The sequence below is a fragment of the Biomphalaria glabrata genome, chromosome 10, assembly GCF_947242115.1.
Source record: "Biomphalaria glabrata chromosome 10, xgBioGlab47.1, whole genome shotgun sequence".
NCBI lineage: Eukaryota > Metazoa > Mollusca > Gastropoda > Planorbidae > Biomphalaria > Biomphalaria glabrata.
Window position 1 is genome coordinate 38,548,437 of NC_074720.1, and position 12,094 is coordinate 38,560,530.

General features: G+C 38.9%; 1 protein-coding gene across 8 annotated transcripts in view; it reads right to left on the bottom strand.

Annotated features, from left to right (window-relative positions):
• Positions 1–12,094, bottom strand: part of LOC106074678 (dihydropyrimidinase-like) — an 85,293-nt gene that overhangs the window by 12,503 nt on the left and 60,696 nt on the right. For 5 of the 8 annotated variants that reach the window (XM_056043909.1, XM_056043910.1, XM_056043908.1 and 2 more), the window contains 2 exons: positions 2,524–2,618; positions 1,756–1,829 (listed from right to left, as the gene is read on the bottom strand). In XM_056043909.1, coding sequence (XP_055899884.1) covers positions 1,756–1,829; positions 2,524–2,618 — 169 coding nt within the window. Of the gene's footprint in view, positions 1–1,755; positions 1,830–2,523; positions 2,619–7,094; positions 7,425–8,398; positions 8,415–8,650; positions 8,666–12,094 lie in introns of those variants that run through there. The other 3 variants (XM_056043916.1, XM_056043915.1, XM_056043914.1) reach the window with 3 other exon arrangements.

Here is a 12,094-nt window from a genome sequence, read left to right on the forward strand (position 1 = left end):
TAAGGGCTAGTTAGTCCAGTTGGTAAGGACTAGTTAGTCAAATTGGTGTAAGTGCTAGTTAGTCAAATTGGTGTAAGTGCTAGTTAGTCAAGTTGGTGTAAGGGCTAGTTAGTCAAAATGGTGTAAAGGCTAGTTAGTCAAGTTGGTAAGGACTACTTAGTCAAGATGGTAAGGACTAATTAGTCAAGATGGTAAGGACTAGTTAGTCAAGCTGGTAAGGGCTAGTTAGTCAAGTTGGTAAGGACTAGTTAGTCAAGATGGTAAGGACTAGTTAGTCAAGCTGGTAAGGGCTAGTTAGTCAAGATGGAAAGGGCTAGTTAGTCAAGATGGTGTAAGGACTAGTTAGTCAAGATGGTGTAAGGACTAGTTAGTCAAGTTGGTGTAAGGACTAGTTAGTCAAGTTGGTGTAAGGACTAGTTAGTCAAGTTGGTGTAAGGACTAATTAGTCAAGTTAGTGTAAGGACTAGTTAGTCAAGTTGGTGTAAGGACTAGTTAGTCAAGTTGGTGAGGACTAGTTAGTCAAGTTGGTGAGGACTAGTTAGTCAAGTTGGTGTAAGGACTAGTTAGTCAAGTTGGTGTAAGGACTAGTTAGTCAAGTTGGTGTAAGGACTAGTTAGTCAAGTTGGTGTAAGGACTAGTTAGTCAAGTTGGTGTAAGGACTAGTTAGTCAAATTGGTGTAAGGACTAGTTAGTCAAGATGGTGTAAGGACTAGTTAGTCAAGATGGTGTAAGGACTAGTTAGTCAAGTTGGTGTAAGGACTAGTTAGTCAAGTTGGTGTAAGGACTAGTTAGTCAAGTTGGTGTGGGCTACTTAGTCAAGTAAGGCTTAGCATAGGGATGATAATCTCTAGATGCAAGTTTTATGTTTCACACTTTGGTGTTATGGTAAATATAGAGTTTAGATTGACATCAGACCTTTTCTAATTATTTAACATACATCCATTTTACCAGTAATGGGGAGAGATATAAAACACAACAAGTTCAGGCTAGTTGCTGTATAATGGTATACGGTATAGTAGCTAAGTTCAGCTATACTGGTTTTAGTTGATGTTGTGATTCTTATACCACAATTCCCACTGACTTTGACTTGACTGAACTGATATAAAATTTATGGACAAGTTCAAGCTGGGAATCGCCAAAACAGAAAAGAGATGGAAAATTTGTACAGCACATTCCTAATATTCACAGGTTGGAAAATCTACATTAGTTTTTAAAAACAAAGTCCTCTTTAAAAAAAAAATTTGAAAGAATGGGTAAATTTAATGTTTTAGATTTTTATATGTGTTTTCTCTTTTATAAGAATGCCAGAGAACAGAGTAGCAAAGATTGTCCACCATTAAAAATCAAAAGGCAGGGGCCCCAAAAGCAGACCACAAGTATGGGGCTTGATGACGAAGAGGCAGATCTAGAACAGCTAAAAGAACAGGCATGGAGACGTAAAGTACATGATAGATCAGAATGGAGAGATGTGCTAAAGCAGGCGAGGGACCTCCATGGGCTGTAGCAATGCTAAGCAATCTTTTGTTCTTATATGCTACATTAGGATAACCCCTATAGCATCAATTATTATACAAAATAACTGATATCTGTCCCACTGTATATTTAATAACATATTTTTAAATAAGTCCCACTTGGTCCGTCTGGCTTATATTTTTACTTTCACATTCCACAGTCTGACCAACACCTGATTGACCTAAATCTTCAAGCCTCAACCAGTAAATCACTTGAGAGAAAAAGATAGAAAAAAATGTTTACCTGGCATGACAAATTTTCCTCGAGCATCAATAGTTCTAGCTCCTCCAGGAATGACCAGGTTAGTGCCGACTTGCCTGGGGGGAAAATAACCAAACCATTTTATGAAAATGTTTTACTAGACAAGAAACTTCAATACACATCTGAAAACACTGCACTCAGTAACACAGCAGTATGGATCAACCAAAAAAGTAGCCAGTTTTAGCAGTTGATTTTCATTACAGAGTATTTTTTTAAACGTCTCTCTTATCAAGTAAATTACTATAACTCAGTACTGTATTCATTCATTCTTATTTTAACAATGTTATGAGGCAATGACTAGTGTTTCCCAAACTTTCTCCTTAAGGGAACAATATGCACATTCTGAGTATTTAGCAGAACACTATGCTTATTTTTTAGAGAGATTAATTCACGTGGTGGCCTGCTAGTTAATTATTCCAGTAGTTTGTGAAACATCTTTTCAGGCCTCGTGGAATGCTAGGCTTCAGCAGAAAACAGTTTTTTAGAAGAGCACACTGTAATAGCCAAAAATAAAATATTTCTCTATAGAAAACAAATAAAGTTCCTTCCTTGCAAATCCCTTCTCTTTTCACCTTTTCATCCTCTGACAAAGTTCCACTCCTACATTCAGTCTTCATCTAGTTCTGTATAATGTTAGTACTCAATACTAGTCAACACCAAAAAAAAAAAATCTTCTCCTTAAATCTCCTTATATCTACTCTATTTCTCCTTCACTAAGAAAGTCTATGAGATGGCTCAGTAAATACTTACTTAATAATCCCATCTTCAATGTAGATATCTGCATGGAAAGACTGGTCATCATTCACAATGGTTCCATTTTTGATGAAGATCCTGGACTGGGCACTCTGTAACAGATACAAAGTTTGGCCTCATGAGTTGACTTTTCAATACATTCATTGCAACATCTGCACACAATGAATCCAGACCTTGAGTGTTAGGTGCCTAGGACTAAGCAACTAATGCAACATGTCTAATTGTGGCAAACATTAAAATTCCATCGCAGGAAAAATAGAACGAACAAAACTAACTTTGTGAGAGTATAAGGAAATCAAATGGATGGAAAGCAGGGATATATGTTGAGTAGTAAATTGTAATTTGATGTATCTCCTAAACATTTAACTCTTTCTCTCCTAACAGACGATACCAACGTTGATTCCACCAGCATGTGGTAAATAATTACGGAGAGAAAGAGTTTAAGAAGAGTTTAAGACATATATTAGTATGACTGTGAGATCACAAAAACAGACACAAGAACTCTTTTGTTTTCTTGGATATAAAATTATTGAATGAAAGCCAAATTTAACTTCAATCAAATGTTGGGAGTGACATTGTGGTTTTGAAAGTATATTTCTTTTGGCTATTGTTGTATTGTTTTGTACTGTAATGCACTATTGAGAGTCAGAGTTCTTAGGGAATAATAAAGGTATACAGCTAATACTCTTATTATAAAATAGCATTTCATCTAGTGTACATAATTATATTTATTATTATTTGTATATCTGGTAGAACCAATAAGCATAAATTAATAGGCCACATTAAAAGGAATGAAGATACTAAGGAAAACCCCATGAGCTAAGTATTAATAGATATGCTGGTCTAATTGGATGAGCACTTAACCCAATTACACTAATCAGCTCATTACAAAATACATTTTGATCAAATATTGCTCTCAAATGTATTGGAATTCCTTATTTAACATCAAAGTTATCCATTTTTAGTAGTTTGTGTGAATATTTCTAATTTCTAATCGGTTCAGAAACACAGTGGCTGAGTGATAAGGCAATAGGTTTCAAAAACAGGAGTCCCAGGTTCGAATATTGGTGAAGACGGGGGATTTTTAATTTTGGAATCCAACCAATGTCCAATGGGTTTGAGCAGTTAGTTGGGGAAAGTAAAGGCGGTTGGTCGCTGTGCTGAAACGTCTGAAAATGGTACTTTACTTTTCGTTTGTTGACCCTATGAGATGTAAACAATTCACAAATTAAAGTGACCAATATCTTTTGATGGTTAATGGCAGGTACTCATTTGAAATGGGAGAGTTGAGTGTGAACTTCTGTACAAAAAAAAAAATAATCTCAAGTAACCATTCCATAATCACCGGGAGTTGAACCCAAGACCTTCACATAACATGTCAATCCCACTCAACCACCCCCTCCTCTAATATTATATACAAAGAATGAAGGGACTGAAAAAAAAACTATTCTACTCCATGTTCAATGCAGACCAAATTTGTTTGTAGATTGTTTGTCTACTGTGACCACCCCTAGCAATGTGTTCAAGTACTTCATCAACAAGTTGAAATGTTGAATGATTACACTATTGAAATCCCACTTAGCTAAAGTTAGCTGGTGAGTAATTCATTTCACATGCTGAGAGCTCTCCTTGAGAGTCAGGTCTAGATTTTTGTGGTGTGCAAACCACATGGGCAACGAGGGGGAAGGGCCATTGTGTGAAATATGAATCACGTGACCTTGGAGGGGGGGGGGATAACCAAACAATGTCAGGCCAGGCACTTGTCCTCCCCAGCCTCATACACTGAGATCAACTAAAGGGGGGACAGTTTCAGGGGAGAAAACTAGTGAAAGTTATGCGCTCTTCATTACAACAAATACACAGTTATTGCGCTGAATGTCGCAATTTATTCAGTGGTTACGATTTTTTTTTTGTATCGACTTAAGAAACCCATACTTTTTTTTTTCTTCTAAGAACTAACAACAAAAGATTACGTGGTAAACACAACATACAGGCTATAGACCAAGCTTATTGGAACCTTCTTCAAACTTAGCTGAATGCACTGCCATCCCTTTATGCAGCAGAAGTGAACAGTCGACACGATGTATTCTCGAATGGACAGGCCAGAGAACATGTCATTCCTCAGTACTTACTTAAAATAACTGAGTTCTTCGAGAGTAGAGCACTACGATAGGAGACAAAGAGTAATCGTTTAGATCTTGTTACTGACGGAGTGACGCTTACCCCGCCCCCTCCTCAATTTACGGTAAACTGTCAATGGATCTGATTGGTGAGAACTCTACGTTTTAATTAGGGCGTTCTGTGTACAGCTGAATACAAGGCGACGCACGGTACACGTCTGCAATCGAACTGATAAGTCGTCTGGAAGATAGTTCAGAAATGCCACAAGTACAGAAAAAAAAAAAAAAAAAGGTCAACGGGACAGACTTCCTTGATTTTTCGTTCCTGGAGAGTTCTCGCACGGCGCCAGAATGTTGGGAGCCAGTAGAAAACTCAAAAGGAAGCAGATCTACTTGTTACCAATTCTCGTCGTGTATTAGAAGTGCGACATGAAGATCTATTTCAAACAGATAACGCTTCGGACATCAGCCCTTCTTCATCCAGAGGCATCAAAAGTACACACAAATATAATAATGTATTATAATAATAATTTATGAGTCATGGTAGATCAATACATAATTTTCCACTGTGCTCTCTTTCCCGCATTTTGTTTCCCGCCAATCCAATAGTTATCCATTAAAAAGCGTTTAAAATGATAAATTTTCTGATGAACTGTGAGAAAAGACGATGGGGGGCTGAGCTTTCTAACCATTTAATAGACAACTAACAATAACGAAGTGATTCCATTCATTGCAAATCTGATCAATTTATTAACATTACTGGCACTGTTGAAAATAAACAAAATAAAGTCATTCTCCATTGTCATAGTTTACAATCCTAGTCCCAGACAAAGTAATAAGCACCCAATGAACCGTGTATTGGGTTTCGTACTCCCGTTCATTGAACACTTTGCCTGAATAGATTTCTTTACCTTCGTAACAGACCAATAGAAGAGCTCTACTTCAACAGTTTGTACCAAGTGTTTTGATTCATACAGTCTTCATTCAGTGCCATCGATCACGGCTGACAGTTATTGCCAAATACAACTTCTTAGCAGTTTTGCTTATCATCCGCTCGGACTATTCAGTAACGGCGTATGCAAGAAACGAAAGATCAAAGGCTAAAGGTTAAAAGGCAAACGTACGAGGTTATTGTTGGAAGACGAAATCATTGGAAGAAATCTTGCTGAGCGGCACTGGAGTTATACACAAGAGAATCTAAACGTGGGTATACACTTGGAATAACGTTAGTCAGATTTTATAAACAAAATGAAGCGCGAAAAAAACCTAAACAAAATTAGACTTACCCAAAGAAAACACTTCAGTTACCCTTTGCTAACATTTCATTAAAATAATTATTTTGCAGGGATAGATAGATACATACATAATAGAAAGATATTCCGATAGATAGATAGATAGAAAGAGAGAGAGATAGATAGATTTAAGCTCGAATGAGAATGAATAAATGATTCATAATACCGTTGTTTTTTTTCCTCTCCAGTTTCAACTCTTTAGATTCTATGTTAAAATCATTTTAGTTTTACTTTTCACAAGACTACAATCTAGACCTGGTTTTAGCGAGACAATGAACATGGTGAAGACTGGGATTTTTTACTTTTGGGATCTTTAGGGCGCCTCTTAGTCCACTCAGCTTTAATGGGTACCTGACATTAGTTGGGGGAAAAGTTACGGCGGTTGGTCGTTGTGCTGGACACATGACACCAGCGTTAACCATGGGCCAAAGATACAGATGGCCTTTACATCATCTGCGCTACAGACCGCATGGTCTGAAAGAGGAACGATTACTTTGTACGTACTAACACAATGGGGACCTCGCTTACACCCCAGACTAAGGTCACACCAGTCTGTGTGTCATTAGCGAGACTGTTGTATGCAATGTTCTACCGATACAATGAGCCAGGGATGTGGGCTGTGCAGGGGGGATTAGGTCTTGCTAATGAGTTGCTGTGTATGTCTGCAATCCTCCATTGCATTCTTTCATTATATCAAGCACTCCATTAAAACCCAGCTGGAAGTTCGCTATGTTGACATTGAATGATATACCGAGTCTTAGTGCCAGGTAGAAATGTGGACTTCCAACCGACTATGTCGGTAAAGCCACACTGCTAGACACACTGCCACCATGTTCGTCTATTTAGCTGCAACTGTCATGTCGTCTATCGATTCTTAGAACAATGGAGATAAAGATATTGCCAAGAACAAATAATCTATTTGATAAAATGGGAGGGAAAAATAAGCCGGGGGGGGGGGCGTTTGAAGATCAATAACCAGTGGTTATCAGGCATTTTCCCTTTAGAAGTCTAGATCTTTCGAAAGTTTCATCGCGCAAGTCTAATGACTAAGTGACCTCCCAACCCCTGCACACCCACACAGACTCGCTGACAACACTGCTCACCAAGGCTGAACTAAATACCCAAGAAGATAACGAGCACAGCGCGTGCAACTCACCTGAATGTGATCTGTCATCGTGGACCAACAGGAGTCACTTGTGAACGCCTAAATGTACAGTGAGACACTAGCCTACATCCAACACTGAATGCTACAAATCAAGCAACTGAACAGCTCCGTGTTATTACGACTACTAATGGAAGCAGAATACTTTTAAAGACAGTACCAACTGCTAACTAATGCAAGATATCTTCAACACTAGTCGCCACATAGATCTCTAGACTACAGTAATGATTCACCACTACCTACGGGGTGAAAGAGAGAGAGAGAGAGACTATGAACACGACACAACGCAAGAGACCAAGCCAATGTTACAGGTCCCCCCCCCCTCCACTAAGATCAATAGCCGGCTTCCACCTTAAGAGTGAGACCTGGGTGTGGGAGGGGCGAGAGCATCGATCGGGCAACGAACACGGTCGACAGACGACCATAGTTCATGCCGACCCTAACATCCCAGACACTGGGCAGACGACATCGAGCACACTCCCCCCGCCCTTGGTGGTCATCTCGACGTCTGGAATTCTGTCCCTGGAGGAGGCATGTGTTTCCTTATCTTAGACATTCAGAGCAGCTTATAGCAGAACTGTTTGATTAGTCATGTCTGCTTAGAACAGAATAGTTTTTACAAACATTGTTTCTTATACAGATCTATGCCAGAGCTAGAAGTATTGATTTTAAAGATCCTTAACTCAACGGAGTCAGTAGCAATGGTATAGTAGTTCTTTGATGTAATTAGGAACACATTTACTTTGAGGGGAAAGGGGGTTCGGCGGCGGGTGGGTACTAAAATATAAGCCCAATACTAATCCAATAGAGCTCGGTTAATGTATGCAGTATTTCGATAATCAGGCTGGGGTTACCATGTTTATCTCAGGACACGACCCGTCTTTAAGTAAATGTCCGAACCTTAATGATCAATTTTTTGTGTCGTTTCTTCCATTCAAACCTCGGAAGACAGTGGCAATGATTTGTCAAACTAATGAATGTGTTTGCGTGGCGCCAGAGACAAAAGTGACTCCATCTTTAGGGAAATGCCACCGAGGTTCTTTTAAGAGACACATAGCGAGAGTGTACCAGACTTAATGCAGACGAAGTATGGACTACCCATAATGCCTGCTAATGTTTACAGTGGTATATAAGCAAATAACAACAGATCTAGATCTAAAATAAATCGGTAAATCGGCACTAGATTCTCCTAGAAATCTAGCCCATGTCCTAAATAGGAAGCTAGAATACACAATGCAAGCGAATATAAATTTAAAAAAAAAAAAAAAAAAAAATGTACGGTTGTATAAAAACATCACCTGTCACACGGCCTTGACCTATATAATTATGAATAAAAAAAAATGTAGCTATGAAAAATTATTTCCAAAGTCTCTTTCAGAAACAGATCTAGATTTACACGCTAATATAAGCACATCTAAATACGAAATATTATCTACATCTATGTTACAAAACGGGAAAGCTTGTAGACCTACACATGTACATTACACACAGCAGTTTTAAAAAAAAACGATTTTTTTTTCCAAACAAAAAAAAAAAGTCAACTCTAGCACCTTAATGATAAAATTGTAGTGTGTCAACACGTTTCCTTTCGAAAGGGAACTTGCCGTGCGTCTACTGGGGCCCGCCAAAATACACACACACACACACCCTAACGCACTTGCGTTGACACACACAGGAGAGAGAAAATGTGCTGCACTCAGCGAATATGACGCTCTCCTGTCGCTGGAGGTGAACAAATACAACAGAAGATATCATCTTGTTTGAATGGAGACCGCCCCCTTTTAAAAGTTGCATGACTAATGCCAGTTAATTATGCAAGCATAAAGGAAGTGCTAATTGTGGCTATGAAAAAAAAACCCTTCATGGTAATTGCAGACAATAACTAGATTTAGGCATAAACAGAATTTGAACTTTTCAACTAAAAAAAAACCAAACAGGACTCTCGCTAACCAGCCAATCCAACTGACATCCTTGGACTAACAAAAGGTGAGGTGACATTCAAAGGCTGCCTGGTTATATTTACCTGACTCCCCCAGCCTATACCTCCTTAGCACAATAATCTACAAAGGTCCTCAAACTATTATGTACTATTGTAATACATTATCTTGCAGATGAAGAGAATACAAAGAGGTATCGGAGACCGAACCGTCCCTTTCTAGAACTGAGCTTGAGAATGTTTTGTATTATTAAGTGAATTTAGCTGGGTTAAAGTGTTCAGAAAAACACTGATGGACTTCCTAATGTACACGACCAGTAGAGAGGAAAAGCATAGGGGGTTATCATACTAGATCTATATGGCATGTGGTCACGTGGTTACCTTGAAACATTTGAGTTAAATCCATTCCAGTACAAGAGCAGTACAAAAGGTTAGCGTTGAGGCGTAAAGAAATGTCTTCAATGGGACAAATACAAACCTAACATGGTCTCTACTAGGGTTACCTAATAAACTGATAGCGTACCCTGGCATACGTCGGCTTCGAGCAGCACTGCACCGACTTGTATTGCGTCTCACGATCAGCAATGAATCGTACACTTGACTTTGTATTATGTTACCCAATGCTCCAGCATGCACGGGTACGCCCACCATCTTTTGTTTGTTTGTTTACACCCTCCTTTGTTAAATATATTGTACATTTCTAGAATATATATATGTATGTTATGTGCTTGAGTGATTTAAGTTTAGTCTTTCCTGGGTATATTTCTTGATATTTAGGAAAATACGCATTTGCCCCTCAAAATATGCATTTCCAGGTCTGGGAATACGCATTTCCATTTTGGCATGTTTGTAAAATGTTTTACATGTTTCGGATGTTCTTTCAGTGTTGAAGATAGTTTACTTCCTAGTCCAAACCTCACGCAGGACGACGGGGGATGGGAGCGGGCAGGGTTTGAACCCTGGACCATCGATAAATTCAAACGACAGTCCAGCGCGCAAACCGCACGGAAATCTGACTTGATTCTTTCACTTCCTATTCCCTTCCTTTCACATTTTGGAAGTTTTCTCTTGAATGATTCATTGGTAAGTATGAGAATGTATGCCTTTGAAATAAATTATTACTATTTTTTAGTTTCATTCTTTCTTTGCCCAAAATGCAATTTATTCCATTCAGTTTTTTGTACTTGGCGTAATGCTGTACAGTTAGTGAATTACGAACACACATTTCAAGGACATCACGAGCAGACGATAGGGGCAAGCAAGCACAGTCCGAGATGTTCTCATGGAGTCGGCACTGCGGCTACAAACTGCTGAACAGAAAGATGCTCAAGTTTTTTTAAACATTTATTTTGAAAACACTTTCCGCTTAGGTCTGAAAGTTTGTTTGTAATGGTGTCCACACCGAATGAGAACGACGTTGTGCGATTTAAGATAGTGACCTGGTGAAAACATCTCAAGCGAGTGTACAGAGGGACGCAATGTTAGGTTTAGCTCTTGGCTCAAGTCAATGGACCAGCACCAGAGTGAGTATAGAGGCAAGTGTTCACTGGAGACACAGTAGGCGCTATGTATTTCAACGACGTATAGATCAGCACACGTTTTAATGTCTCAGAAATATTCTCCCATTCAACCATGGGTTTGTTTTTTAAACCCGATAACTTTTTAAAGTCCAAAAATTTTATTTTTTTTATATTGCCTCTCTTAAGCTCAGTGCCATCACGTGGACATGTGGGGAGAGGGGGTAGCTTGGAGGTTTTCGTGCAGCCTTTAGACGCTCAGCAAACACAAATCAGTTGGAATCGGGATTCGAACTAAAGCCCACTTGACAAGCAGCCATGGGGGAGTATGCCACTAAGCCACACAAGTTAATGGAAACAAGATTATTACTTCTACAGATTTGAACAGATTTCGATTGACTTTCCTCAGCAAGTCGTACAGATTGAAAAGACGGATACGTTGCCTTCCTGTCTTGTTGGGATTAATGTCATGTACGCTCCAACACGCACCCTCCCTACTGTGGCATGACCCAGATGTTTGCAAGAATCAAAAGAATAGTTAACAAGACACAAGGTTACCCACCCAGCCCCAGCACCAAGTGACTGACATTAAACCACAGGACAGATAGACTCCCCATTCAAGACTTGACTGTCTCACGCATTCTTTAACATTTATTTTGAAAACGCTTTCCGCTTAGGTCTGAAAGTTTGTTTGAAATGGTGTCCACACCGAATGAGAACGACGCTGTGCGATAGTGACCTGGTGAAAACATCTCAAGCGAGTGTACAGAGTTAGGCCAATATTAGAATATGCATCCTCTGTTTGGGATCCTTCAACTCAAGAAAACATTAAGAAACTAGCACAGACACGAAATAGAGCAGTGAGATTCATAACAAACGAATATTCCAGTTTGATTAGAGTAACACCATTTTATAAAATCAATAAACTTAGAGACACTTTAAGAGAGAAGAATAAAAAGCGAAGTAGCTATAATACATAAAACACTGAACCATAACTAACAAATAGAAAAATAAAACCTAATGAAATACCCAGAAAGACACAAAGATAGAGACATTTCTTATTCCATACGCTAAAAGAAATTCATATAGGTGCTGTCTTTTTCCCTAGTGCTATTAGAGAACGGAATGGGTTGCCTGAATCAGCCAGGAAAACCAACAATTTCGCAGAGTTTGTCATTTATTGACTAGATTGACACATGAAGTGCGTAGGACGAAATTATCTTCTTTTTTTGAAGTAACGTCTGTAGCATACAAGATAGATAAGAGTGATACAAGGTTAGGTTTAGCTCTTGAATAAAAAAAACAACAACAGAAAACGAACTAGAGTCCCATGATAGAAATATTCACCACATTTCCACATTCTTTCTTATAAAGATGCAAGTGTTAAACCCGAATGTCTCCAGAAACGACGCAGGCGGGTGGCTTCTGGCAGGGAGGAGTGGAGCGCCTTTGTTGCGTGCACAGTTTCAGCATCCCTTTTAGTGAATATTATACTCGCAGAGTATATCAATAGCCACAACTCGGATATATTTTGCAGACAT